At 42.5% G+C, this 23,865-nt stretch overlaps 1 protein-coding gene across 1 annotated transcript in view; it reads right to left on the bottom strand.

The window, feature by feature from the left end:
- LOC137074948 (hepatic lectin-like) overlaps positions 1 to 23,865 on the bottom strand; it is a 25,206-nt gene extending 1,341 nt beyond the window's left edge. Inside the window, exons 1-2 of the mRNA XM_067443053.1 lie at positions 23,706 to 23,865; positions 23,435 to 23,626 (exon numbers count right to left, since the gene is read on the bottom strand). Of these exons, the coding sequence (XP_067299154.1) occupies positions 23,435 to 23,626; positions 23,706 to 23,844 (331 nt within the window). The 5' untranslated portion in view covers positions 23,845 to 23,865. The remainder of the gene's footprint in view (positions 1 to 23,434; positions 23,627 to 23,705) is intronic.

The following is a 23,865-nucleotide window of genomic DNA, read 5'->3' as shown; positions in this document are numbered from 1 at the left end:
ATCCACTAAAAGACCAACTATAGCAATAAGGGCCTCAGTGACCATGGATTCCAACTGATAAGACATTTTATTGCTTGAAAGAATGTAAGAAGCAATGCCATATGAAAGATGTTTATCTTATGAGCAAACTTCTAGTTCATGTAACCTCATGTCTTGTGTCCTATCAAATTAATGCTCATTTCACGGCTTACACTTTTGTGTATGTCACTTCCTCATATGTGTTTGTTGTAATAATGGCAGTATAAATGGACACAAACTAGGGCTGGGCGATATGGCCAAAAAATCATATCTCTGTATTTTTTGGCTGAATGGCCATACACGTTATATAAACCCAGTATTTTCTGGGTTTCAAGTTTTTGGCTAAAAAAAAAAAAATCTGTATTTATTTTAATAATAATAATTTTATTTAACATCCTGGCCAGTTATGTCCTAAAAACAATGTCTAATAATTGTATTAATAATTTTGTTTTTAAATTCACTAAACTAAAAATGAAAAATAACAAAAGCATATCAGCCTGTATTTGATTACCCAATTATAATGGTCACTTTCATAAATAAATAAAATAATATATATATATATAGTCACAACCGAACTTCCTGCACCAACAGACACGGACACGTATATCAAGCCCACTCGTTCACAATCACCAGCCTTCTGATCATCTGCGCATCATCACCAGAGCAACATATAAGCACGACAGTCACAAACACCGATCACCACCCATGACATTTGTCTACTTACCTGTTGAGCTACTTACCTATCTTCGATGTCTCCATCATCATCATCATCATCATCACATCATCGTCTTCTTCTTCATCTTCGTCTCCACCATCTACAAAGGAAAGTTCAGTCATCAGTCAGTTAAGGTTTCTCCGTGTCAAGATATCATTCTGTGTTCTGCCTGTGTCCGTAACCTCTGTTTAATAAACTGTTTCACGTTACTCTTACCTCAGTTTCCTCGTCTGTGTCTGAAAGAAGACCAGAGCCAATGCAGAGCTCTCGGGACACAGGCGGGGTTGCACCGCTGATCACTTCACCAACTTGGTTCACACTGTACGGTCCTCCCTGATCCAGGACACATACCATCTGTCCACCACTGAACCAGCAACTGTGCTTGTATTGTACATTGTACATGGACATGGGATTTCTACCTGCTTGGTGCGACCTTCCCGTCCAGCGGTGAGTACCATCCAATATCCTCCTCATACTGCTCATCTTACCAAGACCCGGGTGTACATTAATAGTTGTCACTCATCCATTTCAGCACAAACCCTCAAGCTGGGAACTTCATCAGTCAACAAACCCTCCAGAAACTGAATTCCCATCACCAACGCTGCCCAGTTGACCTCAGGATAACCACCATACAGGGAAAACCGCTGGGCCGAGGTCGTGTCCGCCATTTCTCTCCCACTCTTACTCTTCGTATCGGTCATCTGCATGTGGAAACCATCATGGTTATGGTGCTGGTAAACACGTTATGGTGCTGGAGGAGTCAAACGCCGACATCATTCTGGGACACCCGTGGTTAAACCTGCACCAGCCCCACATCCACTGGTCCTTCGGAAAAATCCTTCAATGGGGTGAGAATTGTTTCCAACACTGTATCCATCATCCAGTCAAGGTTAAACCCAAATCCTCTTCAGTATACCAATAGCTTCCAGTGCAGTCTACATCAGTGGAAAGTCCTGACACCCAGATTAACGTGACCATCCTTCCTGCTTACCGGGCGTTCCAAGATGTCTTCAGTAAGGGGTTGACCACCAAACTACCACGTCATCGGCCATGGGACTACGTGATTGACCTCCTGCCTGGAGCCACCTTACCCAAAGGCCTCATCTACCCACTGTCCATCCCGGTGCAGAAGGCCATGGAGGAGTATGTGCACAAAGCACTAGACCAAGGGTTCATAAGACCCTCCACATCCCCTGCCGCTTCGAGCTTCTTCTTCGTGGCCAAGAAAGACGGATGCTTGTGGCCGTGTATCGACTACCCCCTTCCTCTGGTCCCAGCGGCTCTGGAACAACTCAGAGGAGCCGCCATCTTCTCCAAACTCGACTTAAGAAGTACCTAGAATCTCATTCGCATCCGAAAGGGAGACGAGTGGAAGACCGCCTTCATCACCCCCTCAGGTCACTACGAGTACCGGGTGATGCCATATGGCTGCCCAACTCACCTTCTGTCTTCCAAAACTACATGAACAAAGTCTTCTGAGAATTTTTGAACAAGTTCGTCATTGTCTTTATTGATATCCTCATCTACTCCCGTAACCTGAGGGAGCACGAAGAGCATGTCCTCCAAAAGCCCCAGGAGCATCACCTGTATCTAACCTGAAGCAGCAGAAGTTGGAGAAGTGTGAGTTCCATACAGCCTCAGTCCAGTTTCTAGGTCACATCATTGACAACCACGGTGTGAAGATAGACCAGAGGAAGGTGGACACCATTCTTCACTGGCCATTACCCAACACCATCAAAGAGTTACAACGTTTCCTGGGATTCGCCAACTTCTACCGATGCTTCATCCATAACTACAGTCTGCTCAGCTCCCTGCTCACCTCTCTGTTGAGAAACCGGCCCAAGTCTCTGTCCTGGAACCCATCCGCCAAGGAAGCCTTCCATCAGTTGAAGCTCGCCTTCCAGTCCGCTCCGATCCTGGTTCACCTCGATCCTCATCGTCAGTTCATCGTGGAGGTGGATGCTTCCTCTACCGGTGTTGGAGCGGTGCTGTCCCAGCGGCAGGGGGAACCCTCACGGCTCAATCCATGTCCCTTCTTCTCAAAGAAGCTATCCCCGGCAGAGCAGAATTATGACATCGGGAATCGGGAACTCCTGGCCATCAAACTTAACTTGAAGGAGTGGAGGCATTGGCTGGAGGGAGCAAAACACCCCTTTGAGGTCATCACTGATCATCGAAACCTTGAATATCTGAGAGATGCCAAGTGACTCAACCATCGCCAAGCCCATTGGGCATTATTCTTTACCCGCTTTGACTTCAAGGTACCGTATCGCCCTGGAAACCTAAACAACAGGGTGGATGCCTTGTCTCAGTCAAGCGGATCCTGACCTGAGAACCCAGAGACCATCCTCCCTCCAGCCATACTCCTCAGTCCCATTCAATGGGCCATTGAATGGGACTCTGTCCATAGGACAACAATCAGTCTTATACTGCACAAATCTGGCCTTTATGGAAGAGTGGCAAGAAGAAAGCCATTTCTTAAAGATTTCCATAAAAAGTGAAAACCTGATGAAGTCTGCAAAAGACCTGAGACTGGGATGGAGATTTGTCTTCCAAAAAGACAATGATCCAAAACATAAAGCAAAATCTACAATGGAATGGTTAAAAAATAAACATACCCAGGTGTTAGAATGGCCAAGTCAAAGTCCAGACCTGAATCCAATCGAGAATCTGTGGAAAGAACTGAAAACTGCTGTTCACAAACGCTCTCTATCCAACCTCACTGAGCTCGAGCTGTTCTGCAAGGAGAAATGGGCAAAAATTTCAGTCTCTCGATGTGCAAAACTGAGACATACCCCAAGAGACATACAGCTGTAATCGCAGCTAAAGATGGCGCTACAAAGTATTAACTTAAGGGCGCCGAATAATTTTGCACGCCCAATTTTTCAGTTTTTGATTTGTCAAAAAAGTTTGAAATATCCGATAAATTCCGTTCCACTTCATGATTGTGTCCCACTTGTTGTTGATTCTTCACAAAAAATGACAGTTTCATACCATTATGTTTGAAGCCTGAAATGTTGCAAAAGGTCGCAAAGTTCAAGGGGGCCGAATATTTTCGCAAGGCAATGTATACAGGTCCTTCTCAAAAAATTAGCAAATTGTGATGAAGTTCATTATTTTCCATAATGTAATGATAAAAATTAAACTTTCATATATTTTAGATTCATTGCACACCAACTGAAATATTTCAGGTCTTTTATTTTTTTAATTCTGATGATTTTGGAATACAGCTAAAAAAATTGCATATCATGAAAAGGTTCTCTAAACGAGCTATTAACCTAATCATCTGAATCAACTAATTAACTCTAAACACCTGCAAAAGATTCCTGAGGCTTTTAAAAACTCCCAGCCTGGTTCATTACTCAAAACCGCAATCATGGGTAAGACTGCCGACCTGACTGCTCTCCAGAAGGCCATCATTGACACCCTAAAGCGTGTAAGACACAGAAAGAAATTTCTGAACGAATAGGCTGTTCCCAGAGTGCTGTATCAAGGCACCTCAGTGGGAAGTCTGTGGGAAGGAAAAAGTTTGGCAAAAAACGCTGCACAACGAGAAGAGATGACCGGACCCTGAGGAAGATTGTGGAGAAGGACCGATTCCAGACCTTGGGGGACCTGCGGAAGCAGTGGACTGAGTCTGGAGTAGAAACATCCAGAGCCACCGTGCACAGGCGTGTGCAGGAAATGGGCTACAGGTGCCACATTCCCCAGGTACAGCCACTTTTGGGCTACAGAGAAGCAGCACTGGACTGTTGCTCAATGGTCCAAAGTTCTTTTTTCAGATGAAAGCTAAATTTGCATGTTATTCGGAAATCAAGGTGCCCGAGTCTGGAGGAAGACTGGGGAGAAGGAAATGCCAAAATGCCTGAAGTCCAGTTTCAAGTACCCACAGTCAGTGATGGTCTGGGGTGCCATGTCAGCTGCTGGTGTTGGTCCACTGTGTTTTATCAAGGGCAGGGTCAATGCAGCTCACTATCAGGAGATTTTGGAGCACTTCATGCTTCCATCTGCTGAAAAGCTTTATGGACATGAAGATATGGTTTTTCAGCACGACCTGGCACCTGCTCACAGTGCCAAAACCACTGGTAAATGGTTTACTGACCATGGTATTACTGTGCTCAATTGGCCTGCCAACTCTCCTGACCTAAACCCCATAGAGAATCTGTGGGATATTGTGAAAAGAAATTTGAGAGACGCAAGACCCAACACTCTGGATGAGCTTAAGGCCGCTATCGAAGCATCCTGGGCCTCCAGAACACCTCAGCAGTGCCACAGGCTGATCGCCTCCATGCCACGCCGCATTGAAGCAGTCATTTCAGCAAAAGGATTCCCCACCAAGTATTGAGTGCATAACTGAACATAATTCTTTGAAGGTTGACTTTTTTTGTATTAAAAACACTTTACTTTTATTGGTCGGATGAAATATGCAAATTTTTTGAGATTTTGGGTTTTCATGAGCTGTATGCCAAAATCATCAGTATTAAAACAATAAAAGACCTGAAATATTTCTGTTGGTGTGCAATAAATCTTAAATATATGAAAGTTAAATTTTTATCATTACATTATGGAAAATAATGAATTTTATCACAATATGCTATTTTTTTTGAGAAGGACCTATACTATATATATATATATACAGCTCTGGAAAAAATTAAGAGACCACTTAACATGGATATTGCACATTTATTGTCCAACAACAAATATTTTAGAAATATTTATATTTTAGTCAGGATTATTGCGTTTGTTTTCTAGATTCTCATGCAGAAGGCTTGTCCTCTCCTGACAGAAAAATGTACATATTTGCATGACTTTCTAACATTTACAGATGGAGAATATAACTGTGAAATGTAAGTTATGCACTGAGGAAAGCACCACATTTCAAACGCAATTAAACAGCGCAAGTATTCATCTGTCTGTTAGCACAAGTAGCCGATCTCTCAGAGAATCTGACAGGGCAAGCTGCTTTAAACTATATGGGTTAACTATATATTACCAGTTATTTTGAAGCCCGTAATATAAAGCATGTGTCATGTTTAGGACAAGTTATGTCATGCACTTTACCTGCATCAGCTCATTCTGCGTAGGCTACTACGCTATTTTTCAGATGCGTTCGTATCTTCTGTATATCGATATATTGCACAAACCCATTTTAATCATGTAAGAAACAAGAGCCATAAACTCCCCTACAAGGAACTTCTGAATTCCTCCTAGGGTAAGGTCGACGCTAAGAGGTGTGACTTCTCCCAGACTTTAAAGAGAGAGACACAGATCCGCCGCCTCCTCTCGCACCTACGACCGACAAGCTGCATCTGCTGGCTTCACCTGGCTATCCATCCACGATGGCAGGCCTACACACACATCAAGCCATGTGCACCTTCCTCGCCTCCTCTTCCTGCTTCTCTTAAGTGCAATGCGTGTGTGGTAACGGAAACCTGCTCCAACCACACAGTCGCAGGCCGGAAGGTCAAACACCTCAAGCCATGGGCAGTTTTCTCAACCATGACCGAGTCGAAACTAACCATGCAAGTTTATCATATCTTCTTCAGTCATCGCAGAAGAAATCGATTGCAACTTCTACACCATTAACTCACAGAACCATCAAATCAGGAACTTTACGAAACTGCTTTAACTGACACGGCAATGCATATTGTAACTAAACTAACTTAACTAAAATATATGAAACTTCATCAAGTTAATCTCAATAGGACTTCCGGTTTGGCAATGTGAGGTGTGGACGCGTGTCGGCAGAGCTCCCGACATTTTCAGATAAAATACACTTTAATAGTGCCATTTAATTAATCTAAATCATTTTTATAAGTGCAAAGAGGTGCTTACGGCAATCACACTGATACAGCAAGATGAGTAAGAATAAATCAACAGCAAATGCCCCGCCAACAACGAGAACCAGTATAGCTAGCAAATTAGCCACGATGGCTAGCGCGGGGAAGTCTGAAGAAGCCCTTTCAGATAACGATGGTGTCTCCATGAGCCAGCTAGTAACGGAGCTAACAAAGCAACGAGCTTCGATAAAAGAGGACATCTCAGCTCTGATCCAAGAGTCGATGGTGCCGCTCCAAACATCGGTGAATGCTTTAACGGAGACTTTGGAAAGTTTCCAGGCCCGCTTATGTGCCACAGAGACGCTCGCGGGCGATAACTTCGCTGCGCTGGCTTCAGCTGAAACTATTAAAACTCTGAAAGAGCAAAACGCGATACTTCTGGATCGAGTTGATGACTTGGAAAACCGATCGCGGAGGGCAAATATCAGGATCTTAAATGTACCGGAGAACAGCGAGATAGGCCAGCCTACAATCAAGTTCGTGTCCGAGATGTTAATGGAAGCCATGGGTCCGGAAGTTTTTGAAAAGCCTCCTGAATTGGAACGAGCATACAGGTCCTTGGGCCCAAAACCACAGGAAGGTCGACCTCCTCGCCCACTGGTTGTGTGTTTTCACAAATTCCAGGAGAAGGAAAAAGCGCTGAGATGGGCCAGACAACACGAGATAAAATACAAAAACTGTACCTTGAGGATCTACCCTGACATCTCCGCCGATCTCGCTAGAAAACGTGCTGCGTTTAAAAATGTCAAACAGTTGCTGTACCAAAAGGATATACGATTCCAGTTGCTACATCCAGCACGACTACGAGTTCGTTTTGAAGACGAAACACTGCTTTTCAATACGCCTGATGAAGCTCAGCAGTTCTACGATCAGCGGATTGCCACACGGGAATAAACCGTGATGTGGTCGTGGCAGCAATATTGTGAATTACAGAAGAGACATAGACTGGTAGGCCTAGGACACTACAGTGACTAACCTGTTTTACATTTGAGTATATCCTTTTAAGTGCACTTTTTGTTTTAGAACGTTTTTTTTATTTTTTATTTAATTTTTCCTTCTGCGTTAAAGGGTTACTTCAGCGATTAGCATATGGCTTTGTATCAGTAGAAACCCTGGAGAATATTCAAATTATTGTGCTTTCCCCCCTCATATCTCCCTGAGACAAGAGAATTATGCATTTTATTTCTGGAAAAATTCCTCCTATGATGCAAAATGACGATTTTTGCATCATAGGAGGAATGTTTGCCCAGAGGCTAAAGACTACAGCCAGCAGAGGGAGCCATTTCCACATGTTTTGAATCCAGCATTGGGGGATGGGAGATAACACTCAGCTGGCAGGGAGAGCTCAGCTTGCAGACAGGATAATTTAAACGGAGCTATGGTGAGCAATGTAAGTCTTTTAACTTCTCAAATTCATTTCTATTAAAGTTAAGCTTGCAAAGGCATGAACTGAAACGCGCCAGATTGAACTCGAGTTGTGAATGTATGCCGCGAGTGTAGTCGCGATTACCTCAGCTCTCATCACTCCTGCAGTCAGTGCTCAGTGCTGTGAGACTCGCGCGGTGACTCATTATATTGAACAGACACGTTCAGTTTTTAATTGTAGTGTCTTCTCTAACTCAGTAATGAAGTTGGTGGCGTTGGGAATGGCCTCACAGGGCAGCGAAGCATTCTGGGAATTGTAGTCTTTCATCCCCATGGGAAAAAAATACATTTTCTGTCTTTTCTCAGTCTAGAAGACACCAAATTCAAAAATAATTTCACATTTCTACTGCATTGATGACCCAGTTTAAATACAGATTCATCTTCCCAGCGCTGAAGTACCCCTTTAACAATTACAAGGCCTTAATTTCATAATTCAGTATGTTATAGATCCTACATTGGATATCAGGTTTGAGTAATAGACCTGTTATCTATTACTTAACGCACTTTATCTAACCGGGCTAATTAACAGATTATTTAGTAGTATTAATGATGATGAAGATGTTTACTGTTGGTTGGCCCAGGGTTGATTTCTTTACATTTAATGAATGCGGCACTGTGTCTGGTAATTATGCTGGTGGTCCGCTTATGCACTTACTTGAATGCCGGATTTGACATTTTTATGCTCTGCTTTTCGGATTTCATTATGTCGGGAGCTCGGGGAAGAAACGGATATGGACTTGAACCATCGGGAGTCGAGAGATAGTTGTGAGCTGCGGTTTGTCTCTGTTCAACGGACAAATCTAGAATGTACTATAGTTTTTGTCAAGGTTTACCATGCTGCTGTTTTTTTATTTTTTTTTATTTTTTTTATATACATTTATGGGGCTTCAACCACAAACAGAAGATACATATATATGGATATGTTATTTGATCACACAATACAACTACTGATAAATAATGGTAGATACTAATAAAGTGGCAAGTACTGGAGGATCAGCGGTGCGCTTTATCAGTTGGAATGTTAGAGGTCTAAACGGACCAGTGAAAAGAACGCGCATATTTACACATTTGAAGAGATTAAATACAGAAATAGCCTTCCTACAGGAAACGCACTTACGTACTGAAGATCATAACCGACTGAGGAAAACTTGGGTTGGTCAGATGTACCACTCCAGTTTTAACCATAGGGCTAGGGGTGCAGCAATAATTATTCACAAAAGAATACAATTTACTGCATCTGAAACGATTTCAGATCCCCAAGGACGGTATATTATCGTATCGGGTCACCTCTTTAATACACCGGTTGTCTTGGTTAGTGTTTACGCACCCAATTGGGACGATGTTAACTTTATTAAAAATATATTTTCCTTATTACCAGATTTAAACACTTATCGTCTTATATTTGGTGGAGATTTGAATTGTGTAATGGATACAACTATGGATCGTTCCAACCCTAAAACTGTACCCCTTTTAAAAATGTCCCAGACTCTTGCTGGTTATATGACTCAAATTGGTTGTGTGGATCCATGGAGGTTTTTATTTCCTGAGAAAAAATAATTTTCCTGCTTCTCACATGTCCACCAGACGTATTCTAGGATAGATTATTTCTTTACTGATAAAAGGCTTATCCCAGCAATAAAAAAGGTAGAATACTCAGCTATTGTTGAATCAGACCATGCCCCTGTAATTCTTGATATTTGTTTTTCTTATAAATACCCATCCGCTACCCACTTATAAATACCCTTATAAATACCCATAATGCCTCCAGCTGTTTGGAGGCTAAACACAACTTTACTTTCAGATGTAACCTTTTGTCAGTTCATATCTAACGTGATTGACAATTTTCTACTAACAAATAAAACAGACTCTATAACGCCATCATTATTATGGGAGACATTCAAGGTTGTAATAAGGGGGGAAATAATATCATACTCTGCCACACGCAAAAAAGTAATGAAACAAACACAGGAGAAACTTATTGAAGCGATACAGAAAATTGACCACCAATATGCTATAGCTCCAACACCAGAATTATATAGAGAGAAACTGAGCATTAAAACAAGTTCACGAGTTTGTGTGCCCATATAATCTTGGTGAACGTGGTAAAACAGATTTGGCTTGCTGTCTGCTATAGAGGGGCTCGGAGAGGATGTTCTACCCGAGCTCCGATTGCCCCCCTATAACAGGCAAATTGAATGGATAAAATAAAAATTGAGTCATTTATATAGCGCTTTCATATGTACTACTGTACACCCCAAGTGCTTTTCACTTGTATCAGGGATCTCTCCTCAGCCACCACCAGTGTGGTGTACGCAGTTATAAAAGGAGGAGCAGGGGAGGAGGAGGGATGCTGCAGGAACTAGAAAGGGGAAGAGGTAAGCTGCTGGTTTTATACCTTGGTATTATTTGAAAGATTAGATGGGCGTACTTCCTCCCGAAATTACGTTTATTAACTTCACTTCACGAATTTATGTGCCCATATAATCTTGGTGAACGTGGTAAAACAGATTTGGCTTGCTGTCTGCTATAGAGGGGCTCAGAGAGGATGTTCTACCCGAGCTCCGATTGCCCCCCAAAAAACATAATGCAGAAATAGACAGCAAGCGAGAATCATGGCAATTTGAACCGCTCATGATTACGGGAGGAGTCTGCATAATTATTCCAAAACCCCCCAAGATTGTTAAATGGACTGAATTGGAGATGGCACTGCGACATCATTGAGGTAGGTAACTGCCGTGGCAGTTTATGAAACAGGTGAGGTGTTGTAGCAGCAGTCTGGCATTGAGCGGGCACTGCCGCAGTATTCTCAAACTGGCGGGGCACTGCAGTAGCATCGAGCAAACACTGAAACAGCAATCTCAAATTGGCGGGGCACTGCAGCGGCAGTCTAGAAAATGGCGGGGCACTGCAGCGGCAGTCTCGAAAATGGCGGGCCACTGCAGCGGCAGTCTCGAAAATGGCGGGCCACTGCAGCGGCAGTCTCGAAAATGGCGGGGCACTGCAGCGGCAGTCTCAAAATGGCGGGGCACTGCAGCGGCAGTCTCAAAATGGTGGGGCACTGCAGCGGCAGTCTCGAAAATGGCGGGGCACTGCAGCGGCAGTCTCAAAAAAAAAAAGCAGGGCACTACTGCAGGAGTGGTCATACATTGGCAGGGCACTGCAAAGGTAGTCTTAAAATGGTGAGGCCTTGCAGCAGCTGTCTCAAGTTTTGTGGTGGTACTGCGGCGGCAGTCTCGAAATGACAGGGTACTGCAGCAGCAGTATCGAGCAAAGTACTGCAGCAGCGGTCTCAAATTGGCGGGGACCAGCAGCAGTCTCAAATTTGGCAGGGTACTGCAGCAGCAGTCTTGAATATGCCGGGTACTGCAGGGATGGTTTCAATTTGGCAGGGCACTGCAGAGGTAGTATCAGAGTCCTGCGGTAGCCTTGTCGACTATAGCAGTATTTACTAAACAAGGTTTGCGGGTGCGAGTTGGATTGAGTTTCAAAGGGCAGCTATTTTACAGGGAAGCGAGCTTTAGATGGGCTTGTTTGATGAGGCAGAGGTCAGATCGAATGTAAGACTGAAAAGCATCTGAGGACCATCGGCCCAGTAGTTTGATTTGATGATCTGGCAGACCTTTTTGAGCTGCGGTAGTAGCTGCTCCAATACGAAAGGAGTGCGATGAATACAAATGAGCTTGGATACCAGAGTTGGTGAGGATGTATTTGAGTTTTTTGTGGAACCAATGCCTGGTGATCGCAAGTTATTCTCATCAATGAAAAGTGGGTCGAGCTGAGAGGAGATCTGGGCCTCCCTGTGCGCAAGAAAGAAGGAGAGGGATTGATATGGCTGGATGGGTGTCGGGAGATTGAAGATATGGATAAAATGGCCGTTTTTAAATTGATCAGTTTTGCTGCGTTTGATCAGGAAACGGATGGTGTCCTTGTCTAAAACTTGGAGGTCGGAGAAGGTTGGATGGATGGTTGGGTTGAATTTTGAATTGGTTGTGAACTCAGAAACTCTAAGGAATCCAAAAAAGGCCAGGGTAAACATGGCATCCAGCGTTATAGCTGTATCAGGAGGCATGTGACCAGAATGGAGGAAGGTGAGGCATTTGGCTAAAAGATCACTGGTTAGAGGTTGTCTGGAATCCGGATGAGTGGGATTAGTTTTTTGAATTCCTTTGATTAGAAGTGAGATCTGGGGGTTTGTGATGGCAGGACATGGATGGCCGTAGATTAGCTTGAAGAAAAACTGAATGCCACTAAGGTAGACTTTGATTGTACTGGGTTGAATGGACTTGATCTGGTGGAGATATGAGATAAAAGAAGAAATTGATAGGAGGGAAAAATTGGGGAAAAACTGGTTGTAGAAGGAATGGAATTGTTTGAAAGCTTTCCACGCAGTCCAGTAAGATTGCAGTGTTCTGGGTGAGATGGCATGAAATATTAAATCCAGAGAAGAGGTGTGGAGGTCTCTGAGTGGGTGAGTTACTGGAATGTCAAGTCTGAATAAGGAGGAACTGGGGTTGGGTTTGGGCCCGCCTCCGGGGCTAATGCTCTGAATTTCTGAAAAAGAAGGCGAGAGAGTGCGTCAGCTATTTGGTTTTGGTGTCCTGGAATGTGAACAGCTTTGAAAGTGAATTGGTTACAGGCAGATAACCAGGTAAGGCGTCTCAAGAGGGGCATGATTTTGGGGGTCTTTGAAAGACCTTTGTTGATGCAATGTACGGTGGCTAGGTTATCGCAGTGCATTACTATGTTTTTCGAAGACCACTCGTGACCCCACAAATGTGCTGCTATGATGATGGGATAAAGCTCAAAAAGAGCTGAGGATGCAGTTTGTTGATTTGACATGGAGAGCTCGGGGGGCCAGGTTGATGCGAACCAGTGGGTCTTGTAAAAACCTCCGAAGCCTACTGAGGGAGCGGCATCTATAAACAGCGGAAGATCGCATGGTTGAGATAGAAAGTCATCGTAAAAGAAGGTCAGACCGTTCCATTGTTTAAGAAACATGATCCATAGCTTCAGGTCGGTAAGGCAAGATGGGGTTAGGGAAATGGTGTTGTCTAGTTCCTGAATGGACGATGCAAGAGACAGCAGGTGGGAGATGAAAGGGCGGCCTTGAGGCACTATACACATGGCATAGTTTAGGTGGCCTGGCAGGGATAGCAGATCTCGTTTGCTGCACTGAGGTGCCTCGAGCAGGTTGGAAGAGATAGCGATTATCCTGTCGATTTTATCTTTTGGAAGGGAAGCTTGGAATTTGATGGAGTCAAGGTTAATGCCGAGGAACTCTAGAGATGTGGTAGGGCCCTGTGTCTTCTCTGGAGAGAGTGGAACTCCCAATGTGGAAAAAACATTCTGAATGGTAGAAAGGTGAGCTGCTGGAGGGAAAAAACTGGGGGAGACAGTGAGAAAGTCATCCAGGATATGCACTAGGTAAGGGACCGCGTGGTTGTTTTGCAGGATCCAGCAAAACGCTTCTGACAGCATGTCAAAAATTTTGGGACTACTCTTGCAGCCAAAAGTTAAGCGTACTGCGAAAAAGAATTTTCCTCTCCAACGAATGCCAAAAAGATGCCAAAAGTCTGGATGAATGGGCATGATTTTAAATGCGGATGTGATATCAACTTTGGCTAACCAGGCTGCGTAACCAGCATTTTTGATTAGGTGAATGGCTTGGTCTATGTTGTGGTAGCACAAGGAAAATTCTTCTAGTGGGATGAGGCTGTTTATGCTTGGCTGAGTATTGTTGTGGGGGGCCGAGAGATCTACGATCATGCGTTTTTTCCCTGAGAACTTCCTTGTAGCTACACCGATGGGACTTATCCGAAAAAGTTTGAAAGGAGGGGAATCAAAGGGGCCGATCATGAACCCTGACTCTAGCTCTTTGGCTATTAAGGTGTCAACTGCTTCAGGTTCAGCGTTTGCCGATTGAAGGTTTTTGCAAATGAGACTACTGGTAGGGAGGCTTTCCAGACCCGGATTAAAGCCTTCCTCTAAACCTTTGAGTAGATATTGAGTGAAGTTTTTGTCTAGATGGTTAGCTAGTTTATGAGCTAGAGAGGAGACAATGATGGGAGAAGACAGATACTTTCGAAATTCTTTATTAGAATTTGCTGAGGAGCGATAGACAGGGCATACAGAACGAGCATGAGCTCCACCACAGAAATTACACACATGTAAATACTTGCAGCGTTGTCTGGTACAACCAAACTGATTGAAATTATTACATACTTGTCTGCCTGAAGTGAACCTAAAATTGCGGCTCTTCGAATCGCCCCTGGACTGTGGTACGTAAGACGTGGAATTAACGATTTGAGAGGTGCCAGGATTAGTGCCCGTATTGCTTGGAGGGGTGGGATTAAAGAGGGGGCACGAGGAAGGCTCATGTGTGGCGGAGCTACACAGGACGCAGGACACATTGCGGCAGCCCAGAAAAACTTTATTGTACAGCTCCAAGTCGAGAGCTCCCCAGTAAGGACACTGATTCCACTGGGTGACTCGAGCTGAACATTTGGCTGAAAAAAGCCTGTAGTATGTAAAGAAATGGGTACCGCCAAAGGTGTGTGACAGTTCTGCGATGATTGCTAAAAAAGCATTCAACTCCTTACGTCTGGCGGGGAAGACAGAACAAATGATTTCTGTATATCTACTAAACGCGATGCAAAACTCAGCCATGGTAAGGATGCGATTTGATTTGGAATTTGGGGTTTTCAGATTGATAGTCAAAGGACCAAAGTCGAGGGTGCGATTGGGTTCACTTATAGAGACAGAGGGAAGGAGAGAAGAGAGGTCAAAGTCTGCACCTGCTAAAATCTGGGACCGTAGATAGGTGGAGACAGGGGGGTGGATTCATAGCAAGGGCGTTGGAAGGAACTGGAAGAGTGGATGCAGTTGAGAGAGTATATGTTGGGAGTCGAGGAACTGTTGAGGAAGCAGTAGCTGGAAGGAATAAAGTTGGATTATACATCGCTTGGGGGTGCGACCCCATGCTTTGATCGGCTCCAAAGACGGCAGAATAAGGAAGGGGGGGGGGGGGGGGCATGACCGTTTGCGGAGGCAGCCTCACGCTAGGGTCTGCGCTGATTGCAGAGGAGAAATCAGAGAGAGGGGGGAAGGAAGGGGGGGGGGCATGACCGTTTGCGGAGGCAGCCTCACGCTAGGGTCTGCGCAGATTGCAGAGGAGAAATCAGAGAGAGGGGGGAAGGGAGGGGGGGGCATGACCGTTTGCGGAGGCAGCCTCACGCTAGGGCCTGCGCTGATAGAGGAGGGGAGTGGAATGGAAGAGGGGGGGTAGGGGGGAAGTTGTGGAGTTGGTACAGGTTAGGGATGGGACGATACACTTAAACTCACGATACGATGCACCTCGATATGCCAGGGTTACGATACGATACGTCACGATACAATATCAAATTTTATGTTTATATTTTTCAAATCTGTGATTTTTTTACCACCAAAGTAATGTACTTAAACGAAAGGTAGGATTTTTCTCTTTTTTTGCATTTTGGTACTATGTTGTTTAAAAAAAAAGAAGAATTTTTAGAAGTCCGCGACCACATCTTAAACAGGGGTGCCAATAATTGTGGAGGGCACTGTAGGGATGTCAATCGATTAAAATATTGAATCGCGATTAACTGCATGATTGTCATGAGTTAACTCGATTTTAAATCGCACCTTTTTAGCAATTGTAAATGTATCTTAAATTAAGTTTAAATTAAGTTTTTAATACTCTAATCAACATAGGTATGGACAAATATGCATGCTTTATGCAAATGTACATTTATTATTAGTGAAACCATACTTATTCAATAATAATCAATACAGTATGAAGACTAGACATATCAAAGGTCATAGATATGTTTATCTAAGAAATTGTTCTCTTAAGCCTAAACTTAAAGGGGGGGTGAAATGCTGTTTCATGCATACTGATCTTTTTACACTGTTTAAGACTTGGAATCCCATACTAAACATAGACAAAGTTTCAAAAGTTAAGGTGGACGTTTGATGGGAGTATTTCTTTGTCAAAAATACTACTTCCGGTTAGTCATAAGTTTCAGCAAGTTTTTTTAGATCATGCGTCCCCTTTGACGTTAATGGGGGCGGAATTTCCTTGTATGGGCCTTACGGACAATTCTACCGGAAGCGCGTGAGAGAGAGCGAGGGAGAGAGCGAAAGTAACAGCCTACGCCCATCAAAGCGCTGGCTTGTAGGATGCTGGACAGGTGATGTTCACATAACAATGTCACCAAAAAAGTGCGTTTTTGGTTGCTAGACCAAGACAGTCCTGCACAGATTCCCCAAAACCCCGCGGTAAGGCAACAGTGGATGTAATTTGCTTTTCCGGATCAGCAACTGAGTTGCGCGAATGTTTATATCTGTTCGCTGCATTTCGGTGCCGACTGTTTCACAAGGCCCAGCTCGACGCCGGATTTTCCCAATCGCCTAATGCTGAATGATAGAGCAGTCCCAACGTTAGAAGGGTGAGTGAGACTGCTTCAAATGTCTGTGTTTTTTTTAGTCCGCTTACTGTCTACACAAACCACGCGTAAACACACAAACACACGTGCACAACTGCAATTCCCACATGTACACCTTCAAAGACAAAAATACGACGATATAATTCAAGTATAAATATGTAAATAACACAAGCCGCTAAGCATATTATATAGTTAGTGTATAACTTGTACCACATACAGACGTCCTGCTCTAGTCGTTTTTGCTGCTGCTCCTGTTCAACTGCAGCCTCTGGGTCTGATTCCGGATCATAGATGTAAGGCTGTATCTGATTAAAAGCCATATTTTTATTTTGAATAAAGTTTTTTTCCCGCTGTTAGGGATGAGACAGCTTTACGACGCACTCGACTCAACACACAGCGCGCTGCTGCACACGTCATTATTTAGCTCCGCTCACACGACACGCCCCCACCCGCTCGGCTTTTTTCGGAAAGACTCGGAACAGCGCATCTTTCTTATATAATTATTAAAAAAATAAAGACTTTTCGGAGATATGCAGGATGCAATGCTACTCTATAGGTACTCAAGATTGACATGACACTGACTGAAACTGAGTGTTTCACCCCCCCTTTAAAAATAATGAGTAAGTAACTGTTAGTGATTTCTCTCATTTTAAGAATATAAAGGGAGTTTTTACACTGGCAGTTTAATTCAGAACAGGGCAAAGTTCGTATGAAAAATTGTTAATGTGTACCAGTGAGCGAACCAGAACCACACCATACCTGGAGGAGGTCCATATTACACGAGTAGGAATATAGTGCGGCCCCTTTAAGAGATCCGCATTTCCTGTTGAACTGCCGGTATTTTGCGCATGCGCGCCGAACTGGGCCGCGATTCATGTGGACAGTGTGAAGAACACGGACTCGGGAGCGCGCTTGTTCAGGAAAGTAACCTGTGCATTCGTTTTAGCCGATTGTAATGTATTTAGTTCAATAAAACAGGTGTACTGTAAGCGGTGATGGTGTTAATGATTTACCTCAGACATGAGCGAGAATGAGCTGCAGTGCATAGCGCTCAGACAGCAGAGAATGTGCTCAGTGAAAAAACGCCCTTTTCTTTCTGGAGTCTAATAAAAGTTAAACAGAAAATATGGTAGTTTATGTAGGCAATAACTGCATTTTTGGATTAGAATATTAATGCTAATGTCAACCCTTTTCTTTCCCTATTAATGTTTGCTGCTGCACCCCACCCTCATTCTACGCAAATCATGCAGCAGTGCCATCTATCTTTATTTCGCGATACATTTTTTTCGACCTCGATGCGTTTCGTCACATTTTGTATCGCGATATTTTGTCAAACGATATTTCGTCCCATCCCTAGTACAGGTAGCCTCAAATTTGTATTTATTCCATGGCTAGATGGATTTAACTGAGGATGGAATACAGGAGGAGCAGAAGTATTGGAGGCATGGACAGCTGAAGCTCTGTGCAACTCACCTGTAGCAGGAGGGAAGGTAACGTTCACTGTTGGAGCTGCCGTGAAACTATCGCTAGAGACCGCGGAACTAATGTTCGCGGCCGCGACAGACACCCGGCCACTTTCAGCGGCGGACAAGGAAGCTGTGGCAGCTGCGGCTGCTGGCTGAATCTGTCGCGGGTTGGAGGCGAACCGTATGGATCATACGGTTGCTTGCGTTGAGGTTTGCATGGAGCTGGCAGGACGCTGGGTGTTCTGGTGGGAGCGCATGAGCAGATCCTGAAGTTGCGCTTTTGAACTCTTCCGGGAGAAATGGATACCCGCGTTGGATAACGCTTGCCTGAGCGCGTTGACGGTCCATTTCTTAACCGGAGGGACTGAAGGGCTTGCTGCGGAAGATGATGGTAGAGATGATGATGATGACGATGAAGATGCTGGAGGACGAGGTGAATCATGACGAGGATCAGCCGAGCCCCGTGATGATCTAGATGGAGGGGGAGAAAGAGGTCTCCTTGAGCGAGGTTTTTGGTGCTGACTTGTGGAGCGGAGAGATCGGCGACCTGGACGATCAACAGGTGAAATGTGCCGTGAAGGAGGATCCAAGGTGTTTGGAGAAAAACGTGCAGGTGTCTCTGGCACGTTAGAAAGTTCGTCGTCGGAGGGAAACAATTCGATTTCCTGGAAGTCAGTCATTGTGCGGGTTTGGGCGAGCCCAAATGCTGCAGGAACTAGAAAGGGGAAGAGGTAAGCTGCTGGTTTTATACCTTGGTATTAATTGAAAGATTAGATGGGCGTACTTCCTCCCGAAATTACGTTTATTAACTTCACATATGATCTATTATTGACAGAAAAAACAGAACGAGATTTGGCTTTTGCCCATGCTAGGTTTTACGAACATGGCGATAAAGCAGGTCGTCTCCTCGCCCAACAGTTAAAAAGTAAATCAGCATCCCAGCTTATTCCCAAGATTAGGACAACATGTCAAGAAATTACAGTGGATCCCCAGGAAATAAACTCTACTTTTCAAAAATTTTACTCAGATTTGTATACTTCTGAATTTCTACCTGATGATGGTTTTATGTCAACTTTCCTGGCTAATGTAAGTTTACCCTCTGTTACACAAGATCAAAAGAGTAATCTGGACAAACCTTTACAATTACAAGAGATAGAGGATTCAATTAAAGCCATGCAGAGTGGTAAAGCTGCGGGGCCAGACGGATTTCCCGTCGAGTTTTATAAAACAAATTCCTCAAAATTGTCTCCTTTACTTCTTAGTATGGTCAACCATTCTCTCGAACAGTCGAGACTGCCACCAAGTCTTACACAGGCCCATATCACAGTTCTCCTGAAGCCAGATAAAGACGTCCTGGATTGTAGCTCCTATAGACCAATTTCCTTAATAAATGTGGACGCCAAAATGTTATCTAAGGCAGCCTTTCTCAAACTTTTTTCAGTCAGGGCACCTTTCAAAAGTGCATAAAATTTCAAGGCACCCCAGTTTAAAATATAATTTCAAAACACTGCATAACCCAAATTTAAATGCAAATGTCCTGTTTATTTAGACTGGACAGTAATGAACAGAGCATAATACTCCATTTCAAAGTAAAAACTGTCCGGTTCTTGTGGGGCTTTTCTTTTTGAAAAACGATCCATGCTGCTGTTGCTTGTTTCTTGCTCTTTGTGAAATCAAATGTATTTTCGCGGTTAAATTATAAAACAACGTAGCCAACTGCACAGTCACACGACCCCGGTGTGGACGTCATGACAGTTACTGATGTTTATATATATATATATATATTTATCTAAAATTAATTTACAATTTTATTAATCCGCTCATATGTTTAACCCTTTCACACGCAAATGTAAAACATTCTGGCTGACCCCCAGCGTGAGTTTTTCAAAGCGACCGTTATTAATCTGTGGCTTTATGGTTTCCATGGTGACGCGTCATTGCTTGTCACGTGACACACCGCAGCAACAACAGAGCTGAATGAATGATGATCTGCTTTGATGTCATTTTTCCTTTTTTATTCAAAATATTCACAAATTTGTTAGATATGGCCTGAAATATCTGATATTCCGATTGTCAAATATATACAAGTGGGAGTGTTTTGTTGTTTAAACACCTTAATGATCGCGTTAGTTGAGCTGTATGCACGATGGGCGCCGCCATCACCGCCGCAGGCGCAGTTCAGAAAATCGGATCTGTTGGATTTACAAGACGTGAATTCATCCACTTCTCCCAAAATACATAAAAGTAAGTGGCAGGTGAACTGGGAGAAGAATAGAGTCAACTTTAAAGTTACTGACACAATGTGTATCTGATATGAATAAAACTAATTATAATGGAAATGATTATTATTGCCTCTTCATTTTTCATCATTGTGTATTTTACAAACTCTAAATGTATTGTTTTTTAGTACATATATGTATGAAACCCAAACTAAACATTATGTGGCTGAAAACACTGAAAAGTTGTGATATATGACAGCTCTGAGCGCGCCTGTCTCTGGCTCAGTGCAAGCCAACGCGAAAGCACATTTGAATTTACATTTGAATGAACGTGATGCACTGACCATTCTAATCACATGTGTGAATGTGTGATCATACTTGTGAAAGGGTTAAAAAGAAGAAGAATGTATTTATGTAATTTTTCTTAAAAAAATGTTTAGCCTACGTAATTTTTTGGCGGCACCCCTGACACAGTCAGGGGGCACCCCAGTGTGCCGCGGCACCCACTTTGAGAAAGGCTGATCTAAGGTATTGGCCTCCAGAATAGAGCATATAATTCCAGATGTTATTTCACAAGACCAGACGGGCTTCATTAAGGGGCGTCACTCCTCATTAATATTCGAAAACTTATTAATGTGGTGTATTCTTCTGCACCAGAGAGTAGTCCTGAAGTGATTATTTCTCTGGATGCAGAGAAAGCATTCGACAGAGTCGAATGGAAAAATTTATTTGCTGTTTTAGACAAATTTGAATTCGGTTCAAAATTCATCTCCTGGATTCGCCTGCTTTATCATCAACCAAAGGCAGCCGTAGTCACAAATAAGATCTGCTCACAATATTTCTCTCTGTCAAGAGGTACACGGCAAGGCTGTCCTCTCAGCCCTTTGCTATTTATTTTGGCTATAGAGCCACTATCAGCTGTATTGAGATCATCACAGTCTATTAGTGGTATTAAAAGAATGGGTGTTGAGTATAAAGTTTCTTTGTATGCAGACGACCTATTATTATATATAACTAACCCACTGTCTTGCATCTCTGAGATTGTGAAAATATTTAAAGACTACGGGTTATTTTCAGGTTATAAACTTAATTTCTCAAAAAGTATATGCTTCCCTTTAAACCATATGGCAGATCAGATTGTGGATACAGACTTGCCCTTTTGCATATTACAATCAGGATTTAAGTACTTAGGAATTAATATTACTCGATCATATGCTGGTCTGTTTAAAGCTAATTACAATCCCATACTTAAAAAACTTGATACTGACCTCCAACGATGGAGCATTATATATTTGTCTTTAGCTGGTAAAGTCAATTGTGTTAAAATGAATGTACTACCCAGATTATTATATTTGTTTCAGTGTCTTCCAATCTTCTTGCCAAAGTCCTTTTTTCAGTCTACTAACAGGTTGCTGTCTTCCTTTATATGGGGGGGCAAAAAACCAAGAATACGTAGAGAGCTTCTTGAGAGACCAAAAAAGGATGGAGGATTGGCTCTCCCAAATCTATTAAATTATTATTGGGCAGCAAATTTACAAAAAGTTGTTTATTGGTTCCAGTCTCCACATACAGACTGGTGTGCAGCAGAGGCTAAATCGTGCAAGTCCACATCACTTGCTGTGCTGATTACAATGAAGTCTCCATTCTCACCATCACAATTCTCCTCAAGCCCAGTTGTAATTTCGACTCTAAAAATATATAATCAGTTTAGACAAATATTTCAACTCACAGACTTTTCCTTGGAACCCCATATGCAATAATCACTTATTCCAGGCTGCCAAGCTAGATTCTACTTTCAAGCAATGGCAGCACCTGGGCTTGGTTAAATGTAGTGACTTTTATATTAATAATATTTTTGCTGACTACAGTGATCTTGTTAAAAAGTTTGGTCTTCAAAACTCAGATTTTTTTCGATATCTTCAGGTTCGTCTCTTTATCCAAGCCCACTGCTCGAGGTTTCCTCAAATACCCTCAGAGTCACGATTAGAGTTAGTTCTGAAGGTCACTCCGCACCTTAGGGGATCCATTTCAAAAATATACAACCTGATCATGTCGTTCCGAAATATATCAATAGAAAAGATTAAAACAGAATGGATAGGAGAGTTAGGAATTGACGTATCCGAGGACACCTGGGATAAAGCTGTTGACCGAGTAAATGGGACTTCATCTTGTGCAAGACTCAATCTTATTCAAATGAAAGTTCTCTACCATATTCATTATAGCAAAACCAAGTTGGCTAAACTGTACCCAAATATAGATGAAACATGTGACTGTTGCAAGGCGTCAAAGGCAGATCTAACCCATATGTTTTGGTCATGCTCTAAATTGAGACAATTTTGGTTTTCAGTTTTTGACATTTTAAACTCAGCTTTTAAATTAAAAATTCAACCCAACCCAATAATGGCTCTGTTTGGTGTCAGAGGTGATGATGTTCAAATAGCTAAAAATAAAGAGAATGCCTTAGCTTTTGCAACATTAATAGCTAGAAGGAGAATTCTCCTAGAGTGGAAATCACCCAATCCACCTAAATTGTCATTATGGCTTAGTGATTTAATGATGTTCCTAGGAACTGAAAATATTAAATATTTTCTTAGAGGGTCACCCAGAGCATTTTACAAAACATGGGACCCTCTAATAAACTATTTTGAGAAGAATATACTCCTCCCTCTCTAAACTAACTTAAGAAAGGGGAGCCATTATTATTATTATTATTATTATTATTAATTATTTTTTATTTAATTATTATTATTATTATTTTTATTTTTTTATTACTTTTATTTTTATTTATTTTTTTAAATTTATTTATTTATTTTGTTCGTGTGTCAATGTCATTATTTTGCCTAGCAGCTGGTGTTGTTCTGTGGGGTTGGGATTTTATGGGTGAAAAATGTAAAAAAGCAATAACTTTAGAAGTGTTCTTGTCACTGAATACTTTCTATGTACCTTGTTCTGATAAAAATAATAATAAAAATAAATAAATAAAAAAGTTAATCTCAATAACTGATTCAACTATTCATAATTAATCATAATGATAAGTTATGAATAATTATTTCCCCTTTGAGCTAACTCGCTACATCTACAAACTTATTTTAACTGGTTTCACCTAAATAATTTGTCATGGTTCCTGTAAAAACCTTAAACCGATTGTTTAGTTTTAATATACTTTGTTTACCGTTTTCATTAAGACTTTTTGTCATGTATTTTTTCTCCTTATTTAACTGGTCTCTGAGATTAATCAGGTCAAAGTTACTAGATGATCCAGCTCTTGTCAATTGAATGTTCTTACTTAGTAGCTCATCTCTCTCTTTCGTGAGGTTGGTGATCTTGGTTAGTAGCCGGTGTGTCTCTTCAGTGTAGTTTGTACTCTTTGTATGGATGTGGACACACAGCACTATGACGGCAGTCAGCAGAAGAACACACAGCAGCACCAAACACACTCGAGCTGCTCTGGAGCTTCTGTTCCTCACAGTATCACTTCCTGAACACCACAGATATGAAGATCATTAATTGCTCAAATGACTCAAATGTGTGTGTTATAATGAAAAGAGTCTCCATACCTGTGTGTTGAGGCGTTTGGTGACTCTTGGTGTCTGATCTGCTTATGGGATCCGCATTACAATAGACAGTCATCTCTTCTTCATCTTCTCTGTCCATGTCATGATTCCTGGGAACGTTCATATTGCCATAATAAGACATATTCAGTCTGCTGGAGTTAGA

Source organism: Pseudorasbora parva, chromosome 5, assembly GCF_024679245.1.
Source record: "Pseudorasbora parva isolate DD20220531a chromosome 5, ASM2467924v1, whole genome shotgun sequence".
Taxonomy (NCBI): Eukaryota; Metazoa; Chordata; class Actinopteri; order Cypriniformes; family Gobionidae; genus Pseudorasbora; species Pseudorasbora parva.
Note: the sequence above shows the minus strand (reverse complement) of the source record. Positions and strands in the feature narration are given on the sequence as shown.